At 37.1% G+C, this 21,405-nt stretch overlaps 1 protein-coding gene across 11 annotated transcripts in view; it reads right to left on the bottom strand.

Moving 5' to 3' along the window:
* COBLL1 (cordon-bleu WH2 repeat protein like 1) overlaps positions 1-21,405 on the bottom strand; it is a 79,462-nt gene that overhangs the window by 44,401 nt on the left and 13,656 nt on the right. For 2 of the 11 annotated variants that reach the window (XM_039726406.1, XM_039726565.1), the window contains exon 1: positions 2,259-2,363. The exons of 7 other annotated variants lie outside the window; for them this stretch is intronic. In XM_039726406.1, coding sequence (XP_039582340.1) covers positions 2,259-2,353 — 95 coding nt within the window. In that variant the 5' untranslated portion in view covers positions 2,354-2,363. Of the gene's footprint in view, positions 1-658; positions 793-2,258; positions 2,364-12,639; positions 12,775-21,405 lie in introns of those variants that run through there. 2 more of the 11 variants (XM_039727397.1, XM_039727145.1) reach the window with 2 other exon arrangements.

The following is a 21,405-nucleotide window of genomic DNA, read 5'->3' as shown; positions in this document are numbered from 1 at the left end:
CTTTTAGAAAGTTCTTCATTCACCAGAAACTTTCTCTTAGCAGTTATATCCTTTATCCACCTAGATTAAGTGTTACCAAACTTAAAATATTTTGTACATTCACATAACCCAAAAGTAGGAGAATTTATTAAATGAAGAACAGAAATGATGCTAAGTATTGGAAGGGAATGGGATGCAGGAAGTGTTTCCTATCCTGAGCAAGATTAAATAGAAATACCTCTGTGTGTATATGTATATGCATTTATACACAGATGCTATGAGACACATGGTGAATATATATAGAGAGTTCCTACACAGACAACCAGGTCAGCAAATAAGGCACCATTGCTCATTACAGGAAAGAAAGAGAAAAAAAGAGTTAAGTGGAGGCTGAGAAATTGTACTAAACCAAGCATTTTCTTCACTAGATTTCAAGAGAAGCATCTTGGCAGCTAGTATCCAGAAAAGTTTGATGCAATGAAGAGGTTTCTCCCAATATTTGAGGACTGTAGCTACAGTTCCCCAAACAGAAACACCGAGCATCTTGGGCTAACACTGCTTGCAAAACTAAGAAATGCTTTGCCACCAGATTCTCCTGCTCATCCTTTACAGCTGCCTTCTCAACATTCACTCTCTTGCCTGCATCTTCCTCAGAAAGCAAAGTGGAAAAACCTTTTACCTTCAGGAACAGGGTCACATTTACTATCTCCTCAAATGCCAGTGCTGCTGCTGGAGCCCCAGTCTCATCTCAGGCACTCCGTGAGGGGCAATGAGCGGTACAAAGCAGAGCCACAAGTTCCATCCCAGCTCTCTGCACAGCATAAACCCCACCAGCAGCATTCACAGCCACCTTTGCAGTCACTGACAGCAGGAGCTCCCTCCCCTTTGTCCTACTTTAACTTTACCTCCCTCATTGGTTGGCAGCTCAGGGCCCCAGATGAATGCTCCTATTTTGTCTACAAACTCATCCCCATCTACACACAAGAGCTGTCATTATCCTCTTTCTCTGCTTATATCTGCACTCTCAAAATCCCCTGCATCCACTTCTCACTAGATTCTTGCACAGGCAAGAAGAAAGGAAGAAAGAAGATATTTCTTTGAAGAAAGCTGGCTCCCTGCATGATGGTAACACCAAAGCTATTTTGGGTACCCACTTCCATTAGAAAGCCTCTGCACTTTCTGTAAAAATGTACAGGCCTTCAGCATTTAAATATAAAGTAGGGGAAAATTATTATTTATATAATAATGATTATAATCATCATCAGTGTGCTCTGAGGAATGTAAAGAAACTTTCCCAATGAATGCTTTGCTCTAACTACTATCATTCACTTCTATATTCACCCCTGCATCCTTTCCAACTTTCTCTACCACAGCCAGATTACAGCCAATATACTTCACCACTGGTTTTAACGTGCTAACAGACAACACAGTGCCAGCAGAATACTGACTCCTACAAGGAGTTCAACTGAACAGTGGTTCTTAAATTCTGTCTTTGTTGCTGTGAGCAAAGTCCATCTTGGCATTGTGCAGTTATTTAGGAATTTAGTCTATTTAGGTACTACAAAATATTTTAATGCCTTCCATGAAAAATGAAACCAGTATACAACATACAAGAAACACTCAGAATACACAGCAAGGACTCTACCATATTAAACACTACAAGAATCAACTTTTACAAAGTATTACAAGAAACCAGCGCGGCTTTTTCCCCAACAAAATTTTAGATCAAAATCTGATGCAAATCAAAGAAATCAGAAAAGCCTTACAGTCTGCATGAAATAACAGCATTCCTCACTTAAAATAATCTCAAAAATCTCATCTGAATTTCTAAGCACCAAATATCAATTTAAAATAAAATAGGCAACAGCTTCTATATCCAGAAATTTACCACTGAAATTTCAGCAGTCTGTCCACATGGATAAACATCTTTACACACCCTCATGTTTTAGCCAGGGATGGAATTTAAAAAACCTTTTATAGAATTATTACATACTTTGTCTGAAAAATGACAACAGACATTAATTATTCTTCCTCTGTAGAGGCCTATATTTAAGTTCTGACAATTTATGTACTGCCCTACACCTGAATTCTATGTTTCCTCCAAGAGCAAGGACTTACATGCTACTGAGGATATATAATTATTGGTAAATATTTTTTCCTCACAGCAGGTGTTAGGACAACACAACACAAATATTACTTTTAAGCCATTCTGCTCAGCCTCTAAACAAGGAGAAGGAAAAAATAATAGCTAAAATTGATGACACGACTTTTCTGCTTACCTCCCAGATAGCACAGCTGCTGCTTCTCCATTAATATCAGGTGAGTTTCCTTCAATAGCATACGGAGGTAGAAGGGAGGGTGTGTGTGTGTGCATGGCAAGCTCACTGTTGCTCCCTTCCGCTACTGCTGACATCAGTAAGCCTACCTATTTATAATCCCACCACCTGACCAAACAGCCTACCGAGTACAGCTAGAGATTTGTACAGCTGTAATCCCAACATATCTACTTCAGCCAATTCAAAAGAGAGTATTAAGTAGCTTTGTTATGTCTTCTGTGGCTTTATACCATAAAAAGAATCCAATCCTGTTTTCCGCACCCTTTTATTCACACAAAAGTTTAATGGGAATTTTTAGAATTAGGACTAGTCCTTCCATCCATGCTATTTAGCCTTCCCCATTTCTCTGCCTGTGAGATATCCAACTAAACACCTCAGGTGAGCATATTCTAGGGATTAATGGAATATTTAGACAACAGAGACAAATACCCAAATACATCCAGTTAATTTCATTATCAGTACTACCTACAAAATTACTGAAATTTAAGACTTTAACAAATCAATTTTACAAGCCAAGTACAATATTTATGGTATCACAAAATCAAAAACAACTCAGAAGCGTTTAAAGTAGGATAATTTACAGAAGCTTGACCTTATTGTCAATTAAAACCAGAAGCTGCTTAAAAGCAGCTTAAAAGCAATTCTTGATTCAGTTACCTCTTCCCAAAGTCAGCCCTAATGCATTCAGCCATGGGAGGGCTGCTTGCAGCTGAGTCTGCCCAAGGACTGGGAAGGAATGCAGTCAACAAACTCTTAGGGCAAGTGCTGTCATCACTGGCAACATCCTGCAGGTTTCTATCATTGGTACATGTTGCTTCCAGATCTGTATCAGGCCACAGTGTGTTTCGAAGTGGCTTGAGTAGTGCTTCAGTGAGAGGAAAACACCTGTGTGAGTGCCTGTGTGCTGAGTAAACAACATTACTGACAGTTCCTTACCTAACCTTTCCTACCCGAGAAGTTCTACCACCAGCATTCATCCCACATTAATGCCAGACAAAACAGAAATGTAAGTCAGCTTTGCCTAAACGTGTGTAAGGCTGAATGAAACAATTAGTTGAATCAGTTGTGTTCCAAGTCAAATGCACTCTGCAACCAAACTTCAATAGTTAACAATAAAAGAATAAAAATCCTTTTGCTCGACTGATAAGCTGGAGGGGGCAATAATGCAGATGCAGCCAGGCTTCCAGGACAAGACTGCCTGCAGGAAAGGTTTGGTGCACACAGGGTTATCAGTGTTGGTTAAAACATCAACATATTTCCTGTGACTGCTATATCACACACAGGACACAGTATTTGAGATACTCACTTGGAAGCTTTAATTATTATCTGGGTCTAAAAGCTACAGCTAGAAATATACAATGAATACTCACAGTAATAAACCCTCTGTTTTGTTTTTTTTTAGTCCCTCTGTTATCTTGTGGTTATTTTACATGCAGTTTATCTAGTTAGCAATATCCTCCTTATAGCTTTCTTAGATTAAGCAGTAAATTTATCACTGCTGAAAAATCATGGGGCTTTCCATTCAGGGAGTGACAAAGAGAATTTAATACCACTGACCACAAGTAAGTGCCCAACATCTCAGATAACCTGAAAGGACAGAAAGGTTTCCCATTTCTACAAGTATGTACCTGGCCATTTTCCCTTCACCTGACAGAGGCTACTTTTACTGTTTCCCCAGTATCACTCAGCATAATTACTTGCTTTTTGGGGTTTTGTTTTTGTCTTTTAAGTTTCCAGAACACTTGTAGAAGGGAAATTGCAATATTAAAAGATGAGGAAGGAGGAGAACTTACACAGGGTATTAGGAAAAAAAAGAAAACTACCATATAAAGGAATGGAATTTAAAAGTTTTGTTTAGAATTTGGTTTAGAATTTTAAAGTGCTTCTCATTTTTTCATAAAGCATCTTCTTAAATTACAAATCCTGGCATTGCTGTGTAAAAACAGTTCCTAAACAAACATCAACTGAATAGTATCAGCAATGAATGTATGCACTATAAACTGCAATTTATTTTATAATTTCTCATGTGTACATTTAAAAGAAGCAAAAGAATTCTATTTTGCTAAATAGAATGACAGTATAGTGCTAAATACAAAACACTTCCCAGAGAGGTCCCTGTACAGGTCACATTTAAAAACAGATCTTTCATGCTTTTTAATCCATAGAATTGTTTCCAAGACCAAAAAGTTAAGACTTGTATGTACTAGTGTGGAAAAGAAACCAAAACTTTCCCAGTTCTTATTCTTAGATCTTTAATACTTTCAGATTCATCTATGATTACCCAGAGCATTTAGTACCTTTGCAATGGGGATAAAAAAAAAAAACCCAAACCACAACTCCAGAAGCCCAATGCACTGTTACAACTCAATGAATGTGTATCAATAATCTGCGTATGCAAAAGCTTCCCAGAATACTCTGGTTTTAAAAATCCCCAAGAGAGACACATCTGTGAAGCTGGGAACTCTTTGAACCTATTGTCTCTATTGTTATAACAAAAGACCGTTTTTTAAAACTATCTGATATTTCATCTGACCCTGAAATAATAATGATTATTTTTTTAAAATAATATCCATGAGAAACTGAAGTCTGAGAGCAGCAAGAATAGCAGGAAACACAGATTACCAGGGTAAGAATGGCATTCTTCCAGATTAAATTCTTGTTTTATTAAATACTCTGTTTCTTCAGTTGCTTTGTACCTACTGAGCTGACATCTCATCTGTGATGGACCAACACAGTAAAGTCTCCAGGGAAAGGCAAATAATTTTGTTAAATCAAAAAGAATTGGAAAAGAGAGCATAGACAAGAGGCTTTCAAATGGCTTGGAAACCGACCAAGAACTTCTTTTTCTTATGCAAGTCATACATCAGTGAGGAAAGCTGATTTTAGATTGTATCATCACTCAACAATAAGTGGGACTTAATTATTTTACCATTAGTTAACATTTGGTTTAAGGATTTCATGCATCACCATTAGAGAATTCTGCTGCATGTTCTCCTTTCACTTACTTGGAACAGTTAGAACATGACAAATTGGCGCAAGGACAAAAAGTAAATGTAAGAACACAATGACATGGTCTCAGCTGTCATGTCTCTTAAGCCATATCTCACCTTTGACCATCTCTCTTGATTCTCTCTGAACCTTCTGTTTACTACATCCCTGTGGATATGGCAGAGACCAGAACCATGCACTGTATTGTCACCAGAGACTTATACACTGGCGAAATCCTGGCTTCCCTTTTGTTCTCTGTTCCTTTGCTAATGTGCATGGCAAACTGATTTGTAGTAATCTATCTAAAGTGAATTTAATCTCATTTTATTATCCATTTAGTTTTGAAATCTTTTCTGCAAGTCCTCAGTCATATCTCCTCTTATCACAATGTATAATAACTTTTTACTGTCATCAAAATGTGACCTTGCTATTCAGCTGCTTTCTTAGATTATTAACATATTGAACAAGGAGTTCCAGCACAAATCTTGAAATCTTTTCTGCAAGTCCTCAGTCATATCTCCTCTTATCACAATGTATAATAACTTTTTACTGTCATCAAAATGTGACCTTGCTATTCAGCTGCTTTCTTAGATTAACATATGGAACAAGGAGTTCCAGCACAAATCCTATGGAACTCCAAGGTGGCATGGCCTCACCTTCACAGCAGAACATTTCCCATCTCACTGTTCTTACTGAGGCAAATTACATAGCCACGCAAGGTTTACTGTCTTATGCCATGTTTGTTTAGTTTCCTAAAGAGCTTTGGGGTAGAGACCCGGAGAAGTTTTTTAAATGACAAGCATGACTGTGCCAGTGGGCTTTTCCTCATACATTTGGTCAGCACAGCTCCTATATTGTTTTCTCTTTCCACAGCCTTAAGACATTTACATTGTATATATACTGCTACATCAAAGAGTTCCTCATTTCATTCTAACTGCGCTTGTTGCATGAGTCCGCAGAGAAACAGATTTTTATTGTTAAATTCAGCCACTAAATTTAGTTTGTCCCAAATAAGGTAAGAGCCCTCAACAAAGCTGTCCTAGCTGCTGTGCAAATCCAGAACAAAAAACAGGGTGCCTACTCAGAAAACATCTGTGGACCAAAGGACAAGCCTGTATTTTGGGCTGCCTGTTGACAGTATGACTTTGATAAATTGGTGCCTGACCTTTTCACTTCTCTACTTCTATTACAACCTTTTACCCTCATTTTAACATTATAGATCCAACTAACACAAAAGGTAATATGCAAACACTAGCACATTTTTTGACCTTACTGAGTCATTATTTCATCACAGCTGCAAAGGATCTGCCTCACTATTCCAAAATTGTTACAGTATTCTCTTCTGTGACAACTCACTGTCCCACCCCTCTAAGAGCAAGTTCTGTAACTTTTTCCATGGGACCACCACCTTCTCTCCTCACCTACGGCTCCACTTGCTTTACACCATTACACCTACAAACTTCTGACAATCAAGAATCCATAATATTTCTTGGTAAGTGCAGGGTAATACATGACAACTTCCCACATTGTTAAGGTCAAAGAGAATCAGAAACCAAGAAACTTGGGATAGCTTGTGACAATTAAGCTCTACAGAGGAACTCAAGGGTTAAGGTAAAAGTTTCAAACTCCCCAGCCTCTGATAAGCAAAATGCTTCAATTCATGCTTACTAGGTCAGAGAATAAGAGCATACTAAGAGATGTTATCCAGAAGTTTTGTTCACTTAAAACCAAAAAGAACTGCATATTGCAAGACAATCCTCAACTTCTGAGTTTTGGTGATTCAGACATACTTGAGAGAACATGACATTAAAATCAAGAGGTCATTAACCACCCAGAAATTATCATTTTGGGAAGTCAGCATCTCCTCCCCCCAGGTACACACGTTACAGAAATGTCTCAGTGAACCAAATACATCACTTAAGGAGTAAATGACACGTTACTACATGTTGCTAGGTAGTACTGACATGGGATTAATGGTGGAACAAAAGATAAGAAATAAGAAACAACCAGGGTTGTAAACTGGGGGATTTTTTCCCAATATTTTTCAAGTCAATTTGATATAGCTAGGTAACAGATGGTATATTATGTTTTTCCTGCCTTAACACAATTTAAAAACAAGTTACAGATGGCTATAATGAAATCCTCATTAACACACTTATATTTTCAGAGTTCAGTATAGCAATAATGAAACTTTCAGGTCTGGAATTTCCTGTTGCTTAATTAGTGGTTAGGTTAATAGCCTGAGGAAGTGCACAACCCAAAAAGTTCCCTTATTTTTTAATCATATAATTACTATATTCATATTTCTGGGAAAGCTCTCAAGATAGATTTAATATCACAGTAAAGCCACCTTTATAGGTCTCCCTCGTTTCGTGAAAAAACTGTATTATTTTATTTAGCAGAGCACGTGGGCAGGAAAGCCATGAACAGGCTTAATTCAGCTGCCTCTGGGAAGTTTCAACTTGTTTTTATTTTGAAGATACCAACTTAGAGAATTCTGCCAATACACATTACACCAAACATCCTCTACAGAAAAGCTAGAATCAACAGCTATGGATCTATTGCTACAATGTTATCACAAGATCATTGATTAGTGCTTTAATAATTACTTTTTTTTTAAATCCCAGTTTATAATCATCTACCATAGCTTGAAATATGACATACTGTTAACAGCATACTGCAATATCCCTAAATCTCTGATGTAGAAAGAGGAAAAATAGAACAACCATGAATCTTGCACTCGGGTTACTCCCATAAGTTAAGCTACTGCCAGCTGTCAGTTGTGTTATTCAACAGTATGGTTAAAATAGCAGTGAAAGATGTGGAATTCAGCACTGAAGCCCCTCTGGCTGTCAGTAACCACATACAGGTTACTAACTGGTAGCACCGTGCCCGCACTGCTGTGCTCTGTCCTGCACAATGCAAGGCAAAGGCTGCAGCCAAAGCCGTGCCCTGGCCCAGCCGTGCCTTGGCTGGGCGGTGCAGCCACACCTCCCAGTAACCCACACCCACACACGGTGCTGCACAACAAGGAGCATGGTGCCTTGGCACAACTGAGTCCCAAAATATTATTGAGTGCTGCTGCTGATTTTTTTTTTTCCTTTTTAACTGCCATCACCAAAAAACTAAATTGAGACATTGTCACACCCTTGTTACCAAGCACAAATGGAAACAACCATGCAGCTCTTTGAAGTGCTAGAGCTTCAAAAGAGGATAGCCACTGCCAAAACATCATGAAAGCAACATAATGTGGAAAATCTGACTTGCAACTGAAGTTACATAGTTAAAAAGACACAGTATCCAAATATTTAGAAGTTGTAATGCTAGAAATATCTTTTAAGCCCAGCAAACTCACTTATGACAAAGAATAGCAGGGAAAGAGAATTTGGATTCTCTAAGAAACACATAATCATCATTATCATTATTATTATTATTACTAGTCTGTAAGATTTTGTAGCCCTCCAATTTCTTCAAAACCTATTTTGATATTAAGGAGAATTGAAGCACTATTATCTTAACCAGCAGAAGTAGGAGACAAGTACTGCAAAGACTTTCTAGAACACTAAATGTCACTACTGGCTTCAACAGTCAAGTACACCCAGAAACCAACTGAAAAAACCCAGAGTGCTTTTAGAGGTCTGAGCACTACAGCTCCAAACAGAGTTACTTAAATCACTACCAGAGGCCTAGAAAGCCAATAAAATATCTAACAGATAAAATAAAGCTCCAGCAATGATTTTCTCCTGGAAAAATCCCATATTTTAATTCAGAAACTTTCAGATCCAGTTTCACACAGAAGTTTCCATAATCATATCCATTCCTTGACAGAACAGTCTGTACTGTGACAGATCTTTCTACAGCAGCAAGAAAATTAGATGTAGCTTTAGTAAGAAGTTAAACAAGTTTCTTGTTCTGAATATTTACACACAGTATAACATGGTTTTTATAAACCTGTAACTCTGGTCAAGCTCAGTAACACTCACTCACCTCCTTCCAAAAGAAAATGTTAAAAATAATTGCAATGTTTCAATCCTAAACAGCAGTTTGTGAAGCAAGGACACCTTGTGTTTCCTTCACCCAGCACTCTCTCACTTCATTCTTCAGAATAGTACATCTGGTGCAACAGTTCTCTTAATGTTTTGAATTTCTGTACTTAGCAGATGGCAAAAAGGAAAAAAAATTAAAAATTGAATATTATATTACAGTTACAAACTTTGTCATGCAAGTTTCAGGTACTTCTTCAAAGTGAAGTAAACACAAGACAATGGTAAAATTATAGTTAATTGTACTACAAGGATACATACTAAAATCTGTATAGAAAGTCCTCCCCTTTTTAATAATGACATCAAACAACTCATATAAGAGTTTTGTTTTCCAGAAACTGAAACTCACTTAAAAGAGGGTCTTCATTCCAGAGGGGTAAGAAGTTGTCTGGGGAGCAAAAGTCCATGGCTATAAAGATGGCACGTGGGAAGGAACACGCCTCAGGTTCCCTGCTACCCATCAGACAGGAATGAGGAAGAACAATAGAGTGTTCTTTCTTACCTAACACACACACACACAAATAACCTTCTTAATTCAGATAAGCATCTATGTTTGGAATCAGTATCACAGACTGGGAGTGTATCACACCTGCTTCTGGAAGGGGCAGCTAATCATGTTTAGGGAATTCTCTCTATCATTCTGCAGAAGAAAGCTCAAATCAATAAAGCCAAAAAAAATAAAAGATAAGGAAATATGCCTTCCAAAATACAGACTTTATTCTAGATAAAGCAGAGATTACATGGTACCATTACAAAACAGTTTAAAATAACTCAAAAGAAGGCCAAATGTAACAGGTCAGTATCATTAAAATGTTCTTCGTAACAAAAAAAAAATAAAATTAAAGGCTCATTCTCTGCTTCAAACCCTAATTTTAGATTAATATTCAGAAGTGCAAGTGCATTCAGCCTCTATTACATGTGGTTTTGACCCAGTACAGAGTACACCCATCCAAGCCATGAGCAGCCACAGATTCTCCAGGGGAATGCTATGGGAAATGGCATCAGAAGCTTTACTAAGGCCCAGGCAAGCAACATCCACTAGACCTTGTCATAGGAGCACAATAAGTTGGTCGAGCAGAACCTACCTTTACCAAAACCATGCTGGTTGGGACAGATCCCCTGATTGTCCTGCACATGCCACATGATATCACTCCAGATAATCTGCTCCATAACCTTCCCTCATTTCATGGGGCACTCAGTTCATCACACAGTGCTATACTGCCTGTGCAGTATGCTCTGTGTAATGGCATAGAAACGCTTAACAAAATTTTTTTTATACTAATAAAATCCAAGTTCTTAAAAAGCTCTTCATGTAATTGGACCATGCCCTCGATTTTCTACCTACCCAGAAAAGACTAAAAGAGGAGGTGACACAAATATTCAAATATTTATATTTGTGTGGACTACAAACACTGAAATTCTACCAAACTTAAAAAAAAAAAAAAAAAAGAGAGAGAAAGAGAAAGGAATATATTTACTCAGTAGCAGTAATAGGCCTCTTATTCCATAGCAAATTCACCAATGTTTCTAGGAGTCTTGTCTTAATGTGCTGCTAGAAAAGCATTACATTATTATGGTTACAGCCACAGAACATTTGGTCTGCTTTATCTGCATTATCTAGTTTTAAACCTAGGAATACAATATACCAAGTTTTTATGACTCAGTGTTTTACTGTAGCCCTGTAAACATTGCAAGCCTCCAGCAGAAAGGCAAACAGTTACAGTGAGTGACTCTTTCTGGCAGTATTTTTTTTCCTATAAAACATCAAACAGTCCAAGTTAGAGACAGCATATCCTAGAACTCAAGGAACAGAATGTATCAAATTTTTTTTTCCCTTGGGTTTTTTGCTGTTTTCCTTTCCCCTTGTTGGCTGTGTGTACAATCCAAAACGTATCTTTTCAAAAAGGTTCCTAGAGACAGAAAGTTTAAGAGATGAGCTCTTGTGTTCTTTGTTCTTTAAAATAAAATTTTCTAAATTTTATTTTAAAGAAAGACATAAACAAACCTATCAAAAGGATATGGCAGTGCTTACAGCCCAGTCATGAATTTCACTTTCTCAACAGCAAGCAGCAATTTTCTTTCCTAGTGAAAAGCCACTAGAAACACTAACAGGCTTTTATTTAAAATGCTGAATACTAATGAGAATTTGATACAAGTATACAAGTTCTGAAATCATTTTGTTAAGATACAGTTACAGTTCTTTTGTGATCTATGGTATTGAAGGAAACATTGTGCCAGGCAAAATCTAATACAGGAAGGACTCAAGTCAGGACCTGTGATACAAAAAGAACGTACATTTATGTGTACATTTCCATAGTCTGTCTTCTGTTTTAAGGAGTAATCAGAATTTTCCATGACTTATACCTGAGTCATTTTAAAAACAAAACCCAAAATCTAAAGTACAATTAACCTGTTCCTTCCATTGCAATTTAGAGCAATATAAAGCCTGTAGGATTTCTGCAATAACTAACTTAAATCACAGACACTTAAGTTTACAAACTACCACTTCCTGTAGGATTTCTGCAATAACTAACTTAAGTTTACAAACTACCACTACCTCAGAAGCCTGATGTGCAGCAGAAAGACCAAACAAGCTTCCTAAATAAAGACAAGTAATCAGAAACTTCTCTGTCCCTGTTGCCCACATTACATCCACTTCTACCTTTGGTTGTTCCTATGTGGGAATCTAGACTTACCAAAATTTGTATTTAACTGCAAGTATTATAGCACCCAAAACCATTTGACAAAAATTAAGTACAGTTTTTTAACTGTTTCTTTGTAAAGTTTTTGTCTGCAACTGCAAGTATTATAGCACCCAAAACCATTTGACAAAAATTAAGTACACTTTTTAACTGTTTCTTTGTAAACTTTTTGTTTGTCATTTTGCTTAGATACACACTGCATTTATAATAAAAATAATAATTTTTTTAAAAAAGCACAAGCCTGCTTGACAAAGAGTGGAATCATCCTGACAACACTGGAAGGAGGAAACTGCATTTTTATCCCTCACTATTTAAGATTTTCCAACAAGTTTCCAACAAACAGTACAACTACAAGTATGGACTGTAGCATCACGTACTTCCAGTGCTGGTTTTGAGATTCTGCAAGAACTCAGATACCATGTACATACAGCTCTACTTACAATTTACACACAAAATGTTAATTTGGAAAAAGGAGAATCCACTTTCCAAAAAAAACCCAAGTATAACTCTTGTAATTAGGAAACAAATGTAAATGTAACATCTGCTTATCAGAAAAGCCTAGACACATTAAGTATATCGCTTGATACTTACCACGCTCTCACATTTTTCATTTCTGTTACTGGAAAATACAAAGTGAGGACGCTGAAGCCCAGAGGTGTCTCAGTAATGCCTGCTGAGGCTTTGCTAGCCCAGACTTGATTTGTCCCTTAGTCACTCGCCCTGCCTCCGCACGGCGTGAGTGGCTCTGGGGCAGGCAGCGAAACCCAGCAGCGCCATCGGCCCAACCACAGAGCACGCGTGGGAAGTGTCCTTCCTTAAAATAAACACTCCTGCAGCAAGAAAATACTGAAAGTGTGGTCAAAGTACTACAATAAAACCTCTTATAACACTGAGAGCACTGACCCAAATACATATCCAAGCGCTAGGGAGTGACAGGAGAGCCTTTGGGGTATGGGGGAGAGGCAGTGGGCAGTGGCCATAAGCCCAGGGAATGCTGCTGAGGCCCTGCTGAGCAGGGATGTTACTGCTCCCACCTGGGCAGAAGGGCTGTTCTGCTGTTCCCTGACAGAATAATAGTAAGACAATACAGACAGGTAAAACCCTGCCTTTGATTCAGAGATGTTACTAAAACTAAGCTGGCTGTGAAGAAGGAAAGCTTTTCCTCGCCATGATATGCCAAGCAGGTGCAGTGCTGAAAAGTTACTTTTTATCTACTTGTGAAATATCTTCCACAGTATATGACTTCTTATGTATAAAACCAGTCTTAAACATTCAAGTACTTATCCCACCAAGATTTGAGCACCTCTGTAAAATGGTGCAAGACAAAGCACTATTACTTCAAAGCATAACGCTGCTTTTAAAAACAAAATCTCTCTGACATCCTTCAATTTGAGTCAACAAAAATGTAGACGTCTTGAATACAAAATAAAATCAACTCCTTCCATAAGCAGTGTTGTGTCTACCTAGACAATCTAATTTTAAAGTTAAACCATCTGCCTAGAAAACTGACTACCTGGAAATCAAATATTTGCATATGTAACATTGCTGGAACTGAATGAGACCAATTATCATAGTCCTTCAAGTTACTGCTGTGAAGTGACACATTTGCTTTCCAGCTCCAGTGCGATCTTTCCTTTTCAATGACCAAACCAGGCATGCTTAGTGATTTGATCCAGGAGGTGAATGAACTGGTATTTCTCAGAAATTCCCTTTCTGGTTCTTAATCTAGGCAGGTTTCAGCAAGGACAAATAATGTTAAAGATAGGCAAAAAGAAAAAAAAAATGTGTTGTACTATCCTGGTTAGACCAGGTCTGCAGCTAGGAGCACAGACATTTTCCAAATTCACAAGTAACTTTCCCTCTGGGGATGAGGCAACAGAAACCAGTTGCTTTAATAGAAGCCATAAGAAAGAAAGCCACAGGGTGGCACTGCAAGTAGACTGTATTTTGAAATTACTTGGCTGTTTATTCTTTTCCAGACAAATCAGAGCATATCTAATCCCATCTGTATAAAACAGGAGTGGTTCTGTAGTTGTTCTCCAAACGTTCTATTTTCCAGCAACAAATACCCCTAGAATATAAATCACATCATAAAAAAGGCACCTTCTGCAGAAATGACAGGGTATTTTATAAATTAATAAAATGGTATTTAAGAGTATTAACACAAGAATGTTATTGTAAAGACGGGCTAGGAATGGATATCTATTTTGGGTTTGTCAGATCATTCTAAAACAATTCAAGAAAAAAATCTTTCCAAAGCATGTGCATTTTCATACAAAAGCTAAAGAATTTTTTTCAGACCATGACTTTTTATGAAGGTTGAGATGGCAAAATCTCAAACAGATCTCTCTCTGAAAGGAAGAACAGTATTAACTTTAAAAAAGTATATGAAAAAGCCTTCACACAGCATTCAGTATTATCATATGCTTTTAAAACACTTTCCTTCTCATACATAAAAGAATCATACTTCATCCAAACTAGATGACTTAGTACAGTACTATTTCAAAGCTAAACTTAGAAATCTATTTAATCTGCTTTGTTGGCTTCTTCTCTCCCAAATTTCAATTCCCTACCATTTGAGTTAAAGCAGAAACATTTGTTAAAAGTGCTATTACTGTTCATTTAGCAAACTAACCAATTTTCAAAGGAGAGTTGGAGGTCATCCAGGATCACAAGTTCCTTTCTACTTTCTAAAACAAAAAGTCCCTTCAAGGTATAAATTTGATATTTCAGTAGATTCTGAACTAACAGACACTATATGACTATGCACAACCATGTTAATTGCTGAAGTCTAGATCAATATAAGTTTTCAGTTGGAAAGTACAATCAGTAACAAACGAAAATAAACAAAGTTGTATTTTTGTTCAGTTGCACCATAATATAAATTAGAACACCAATTCATCTGCTATGATTTTTCTTATTCCAAAGGACAAGAATTCTCAAAAAATAGAAAGTTTTAATTTTTTCTCCTCAGACAGAAGTTCAAGAGTGGACTGGCAATTATTCCAACTGCCAAGACATTCTTTCTGCTAGGAGATTGCTCCCTGTATTTTTAAAACTATTTGTATATGGAGATTATTTTGCTATTAGATAGCATAACATAAATATATGGGCAAAGAAATACGCCAATATAGCTGTGACTTTAACATTAGGATAAGGCAGATCATTATGTAATAGAACTGGTTGCCAAAGCTATATAAATTTGATTTGAGCACATATTTGCCTGCTTTGTGGACTCATACTAAAGCACTCTGCATGCTAATAAAGGGTTTCTGCCTGACAAAGACTAAATTGAAAAGTTAGTCACCTGGAAAAAAGAAATTTATTTTGGCATCAAAATATCAGTGCCTGCTGTCAATATTGCTTGAAAATCATGTATTTAATACAAAAGTAATTAAGACACCTCCCTCTCAAAAAAAAAACCCCAAAATGAATCTAAAAACACCAAAAAACCAAAACAAACCACAAGCCAACCACAAAACTCAAAGCATAATTCTTACTACTATCAAGATTTGTCTGTTATTATTTCCTCTGCTTGGAATGGGACAGCAAGGGCTTCTGTTGAATTGTTGGTGTGTAGACACTGAGTAACTACTTCCAACACTTCATACAATAACCTCCCAGTTCATCAGTTCAACATCAGCTATGATACTGTCTACATATAACACTGCAAGGTCGTGTGCTGAATGCAACCAATGCAAGTGAACTTCATCAATTCTAAATAAAGGAGCTATTTAAGCAAAAAATAGACAAACTGGATGAAATCTAATATGCTTCCAATAAACTACTCTGTGCCCCTCTATTGATACTTATGCCATTATTAACAGACAGCTAAACAAAAGTGGATAAATTTGGGAAATAGGTACATTGTTCATCAAGGCAATATCCTTAAAAGTATGAACTTTGAGGAAGCTGTGACTTAGAAGACATATGGAAGTAACCAGCATGTCTTTGCTTTGAATTATGTTTTCTTCTGCTTTTTAATTTCCTTATTTAAGGCAAATTAGTGCTCATAGTTAATTTGTACATATTTTTCACAGCTTTGGAATAATGTTTCTGGACAGCAGAACCTAGCCGATGCATTAAGCTTTCCTAGTTGGACATTAGCAACTAGAACAGCACTTGGTCTCTGATATGCCATTACAGAACTTTCAGATCTAGATAAGACATATACAGGCCCACCAAGGGGAAAAAAAAAACCAAACAACAAAACAAACAAATAGCCAAATTTTGACTCATAAAATCAAATGCCAAAGAAAGGATTCTACCAATCCTAGTCCTGTCTCACCCAATGTGGAACAAAAAACTAAACAAATATAATCCATGTTTTCACATCTTGAGTATCTCAGAATTTAAAAGGTTATTTATTTATGCAGATGACTAAACACTCCCCTTCATTTTTCAACTATCCTTGAACAGAAGTATTTGTTCAAGAACATAAAGAACAGAAAAATAAATTGGTTTATAGCTCTTGTCACTGCAATGGAAAACATTTGTTTCCAGTTCTTAAAAACTGCAGTATCACACAATTTAACACTCTTCCTAAATCAATATTTAGTCCAAATTTCTGCACAACCCACAAGGATTTAGATAGAAGAAATTTTAAAAAGCCAAACAAAATGCTATACACAACTATTCCTAGCCAACACTACAAGGCACATTCTTACATTCCCATGGAAAGTTAACAGGATGAGGAGCATGGCTTCATGTTCCCTTGAGGCCAGGCACAACTGAACTACTGGACAAAGAACAAGTTCTGGTCCCCATCACTTGCACATTCACATAGATCATGGGAACTCATTTTCTCTGGGTCACTTGGCTACACAGCTGTGTGTGTGTCATTTGTTATTAGAACACAAATATTTTCTTTTAAATGGACAACCAAGTACTACATGATTAAAAAAAAAAAAAAACCAGAAGAGACAAAAATATCTGTCTGGATGGCATGCTTTACAGCATAAGCAAACCACACATGCAAAGCCAGTTTTGTAGTGTTCAGTGAAACCATCCTATGATTCTGCCAAATTAAAAACTTAAAGACAGCTGACCTTTATCATCATAATCCTCCCAGGAGGAGTCCAAAACCTATGATGCAGAAGCCCCATCACACTTTGACAATCCTATCCCTGTTCCAGTTTCTACCCCAAAGTCATGACCACTTCTTTAACAATTTCAGTAGGACTGAGGAGTGATGGTGGATGGACAATTGATGCAATCATGATACTGTCCCTACCATAATACATAAGTGGCTTTGTGTTCAAGGTTCTGGGACAGCCACAAAAGACATTTTTTGGACAAAGCTGGTTTAGTATTGATTCAGACACATTGATAGGGAGCAGTAAAATAGGAAACAGCTTTGTCACTTAATTTATGTATAGAGCCTCAAACATAGCATGGCCTGTTGCTAAGAGAGAGCAGAATTCACCTGTCAGATTAGGAGTTACAGTAGGTAAAGACAGAGGAAACTGAGTGATTCTCAGGCTGGTCCACCCACCTCTCACCATGTTCTCGATCTAAGGATCCAGCCATTGGATCCCACTCCTAATCATGATGCAAATCACCAGACCACACCTAAATACTCACCAGCAGCCTGGCTGAATCTCTTTGCTAAAAAACAAAACAAAACAAAACAAAAAAAACCTAACCTGGCTAAAAAATGGATGTTCTTCAAACATTTCAAACTATTCAACCTTAGGCACTATTTCTGTGCCTAAGGTTGCATGGTTTCTCAATTTCACCATCATTTATATTCTCAACATTCCATTTCCTGCATATTTGCCAATGTGAAACAGGTTGAATGGGGGATACCTCTGCCATGGTAGCATTGCAGGCTGTGTGAAACATTTTTTCAACTGCAAATATGACCCAACAGCCTTTAAAAATATTCTATGCCATTAGCTTTCTGGTGTCAAAGATGGCTAATACGGATATCAGGTGACTGTCAAAAGCAAAGAATAGTTACAATGACAAAAACTTCTGAGAAAATTGCAAGAAAAATCCTACCGCTAGGCCAAGTTGTCATTTCTCTCTATCCTTCTACAATTACATGACTGCATAACTTTATCACCATTGATGTTAAGTGATGAAGCGAAGTGACTGGGTGAAGGAAACAACAGACAAATAGAATAATTTAGCTTGGAGAAGACCCTTAAAATCATGAAGTCCAATCATAAACTTAAAACTGCCAGGTTCTTATCTTCTGCACTGGAGAGATGAAACTGCCTTTTCAGATTGTCCACTCCTGCTCATATTATTTTAACTTTTTTTTGAAATAATAGATGATGAAGTGCAATCATCCCTTCCTTTCTGGCAAAAGTATACACCAGCTTAGTTACCAAGGCATTCAGTTGCAGGCCTTGGTACCCCACCTCTTTTTATCATTTAAAATCTCATTATTTTACTGCCAAATTCAAATCTGAAACTCCCACTTAGGGAAGCTCAAGGGATGTAAATCATCTGCTTCCTTTCTTGGCATCCTGTGTCTCCAAATATGACACTGTTATGTTCAAATCAGACTAAATTAGGAAGCCTAGACATTTAAAGGGACATTAAGCACAAAACATTGGGGTCAAGCCTTGCAAATCTTTGATATGACAGCTTTATCTCTCATCAGTCTTGCTTATTTCCAACAGAATTATAATAACATAATACAATTTAAATAAACCAACAAAGGAGAACCCTCACTGTTATTTCACTGCATTTTCTGTATATCATTAAGCTTAAAAGCAATAATGGAATAATTATAAGACTATTATTCCATTATTGCACTAACTGCAGCAGGAGTCCTTACATCCACTGACCAAATTAGAAGAGAACTCGGGGTGTATCAGCTGGGACTATGAAACGTTACAGTGCAATGCAACTATTCTGTTTACAATCAGTTAGTCAAAACAGCTCAGATCAGTAAGAATTGATTCAGGCCAGGTTAGAGTATCCTCCAGAAACTACTGACATTTTCTGAAGACAAAGCCAATGTTTAACAATAGGAACCGGTGATATCCCTGACTCCTGTAGTTTAAAGCCTTAAGTGAAGCATCAGAGGTTCTATGAAAAATATTCTCCTTATGGTTTTTTTCAAATCTTTTTCTTTATTTTTACTACTGAGTAACTTAGCATGTAAAAAGAGAAGATTGATCAGTGAAAGAACCAATCAGAATTTATCAGCTCCTTGTACTTAATTTCTTCTTGATTTAATTCCCAGGACAGCAGTTATTTTTCTGTTAATTGTAAGGTCAAAGAGGACCTCATGGAAGCAATAAGCAGCAGGAACTAAATAAACAGAAGACCGGATCTTTAATGCAAATGTGTTTCCTGGAGGAAAGGAGTAAATCAGTGCAGATAATGTAGTACAGAAGCAGGGAAAAAAATTAAAAAATAAAAATCCCATGTTCTGAAACAATCTGTTCAAAAGTTTTCCCCTGGAACATAACCAGCTCTTCAAAACCAGTGCCCTGCTGAGGAATTTACGTACTTGCCAAGGTTTAAGTTACTAATCAAAAGCAACAGCTATTTGATTTGTGGATGCAAAGTCATAGTACTTGCTCAAAGTCAAAATAAACCAAACAAGCAAACAAATCACAATTATTTTAAGGTACAACACAAGTGCAGTGTGAGAGCTGCCTGTGTGAGTGTGTAACTGAGACAAGCAGACCAGAATACATCCCCCTTCATTACATGTTTCAAGAAAAAGAATACTGGCAGTACAATTAAGAGGCCTTCAGAGTACTGAACCAGTTCAAATAATGCTTAATGCTTTTCAAATCCATCAGTTACAAGGTCACACCAGGGTAATTCCACAGCATGTCTCCTGATAACAGTGCTTCTGGCCTGTTAAAGAACCACATATTTCTACGAACAGGTAGAACTTAGTTTATCTTTAATAACCAGAGAGCATGACTCTTTAGATATCATGTGCATTTCCCAAAATCACTGTTTAAGCCTAAAACATTATCCTTACTTAATAAACCGCTGCTACAGACACTAGCACACCTGATAACTGACAAATACATTTTCAAAAATTAGTTTCTGCCCCCAGAAAAGGCTCCCCTTCACAGAAGTTTTTTTATCTCTGTATATAATATAGTATCCTCCCAAGTACACCCAACATAACTTGATCGGTACTACAGAGACTCCTTGTGTTTCAAAAAAAGACTTCACACCTTATTAATTTCTACAACTCCTTACTAAAGAAATGAGACATATTTAAGATTTTGAGACTTCTGCCTCCCCTGTGAAAAAGCAGAAAGAAGTAGAATAGAGAGGCCTTACTTCTTCAAAAACACATAATTACTTGTTATTAGAATACAGTCAAATTCTAGTTTTAAATATAAAGTTATTTTATCAACATTATTAATTTAAAAAATACTGAAAAGTGGGTACCATAAGGAATCAGGAATTATGAAAATTAGGTATCAAGAGCCTGAACACAGCTGCCTACCGAGTTCCTGCAATATCATTCCCACACAGAACTTCAGTGAAATGTAGATAAGTGATGCTACATAATGGAATAGTCATTATGAGTATCAAATTTTATGAAAACTATGCATCTGAAAGATGAGTTTATGTTTCAGTACAAAGCACAATTGATATTAAAACAATATTAAGTTTCGGCTGTGTCAATATTCTTTCAGGAGTGAATTATATCTACTCTCCCTTAAAATACTGCACACATGACTCACCACTGCTGCCTTTTCCCTTTCTTTCTGTGTTCCTCTGCTTCCATCAGCAGCATGGTTTCCCATCTGATTCATGCTCAGGATTCTCACTGCAGGGAGGCTAACTCTGCACTTGAGTACAAATGCTAAGAGGATGACAACACTCTACTAATTAGTGTAAACTGTTTATGCCTAAGAAAAACTTAGTTGTATTTCCTAAATAACAATCTGGGCCATTCTAAAGTGCACTACAGATCTACCACAGGTTGGATTAGATGATCTTCAAAGGTTGCCTCCAAGCCAAATAATTCTATTATTTCCCTGAAGACAAAAATAAACTGGTACAAATCAAAAGCAGAAAAGTATTTTGGCATACCTTCTTCCTCAGGAGGGAAAGTATACATGCATATAGTGCTTAGAAGCATAAAAACTATTCATTTTAAAAACAAAGGCAACACCATTCTAGCTGGCATTAAGAAGCAGTAGAACAGTACAAACAGAGCAAAGAAGTCCTTTAAAAGAGAATATGAGAACAAACAAAAAATGGCTTAGGCTATCAAACAAAAATTTAAAGAGGCTACAAGTTAATGCAAAACAAAGCCCAGCAAGGACACTGGCACAGGGAAAAAGCCACCTGGCCATTTCCAGATGCCACGACTAACTGGACACAGCTTGAACCAACAGGGTTTAACAGGCGCCAGGG

The sequence above is a fragment of the Passer montanus genome, unplaced genomic scaffold (genome assembly GCF_014805655.1).
Source record: "Passer montanus isolate IOZ18808 unplaced genomic scaffold, ASM1480565v1 scaffold1, whole genome shotgun sequence".
Classification (NCBI taxonomy): domain Eukaryota; kingdom Metazoa; phylum Chordata; class Aves; order Passeriformes; family Passeridae; genus Passer; species Passer montanus.
The sequence above is the reverse complement of the archived record's forward strand: the minus strand, read 5'-3'. Positions and strand labels throughout refer to the sequence as shown.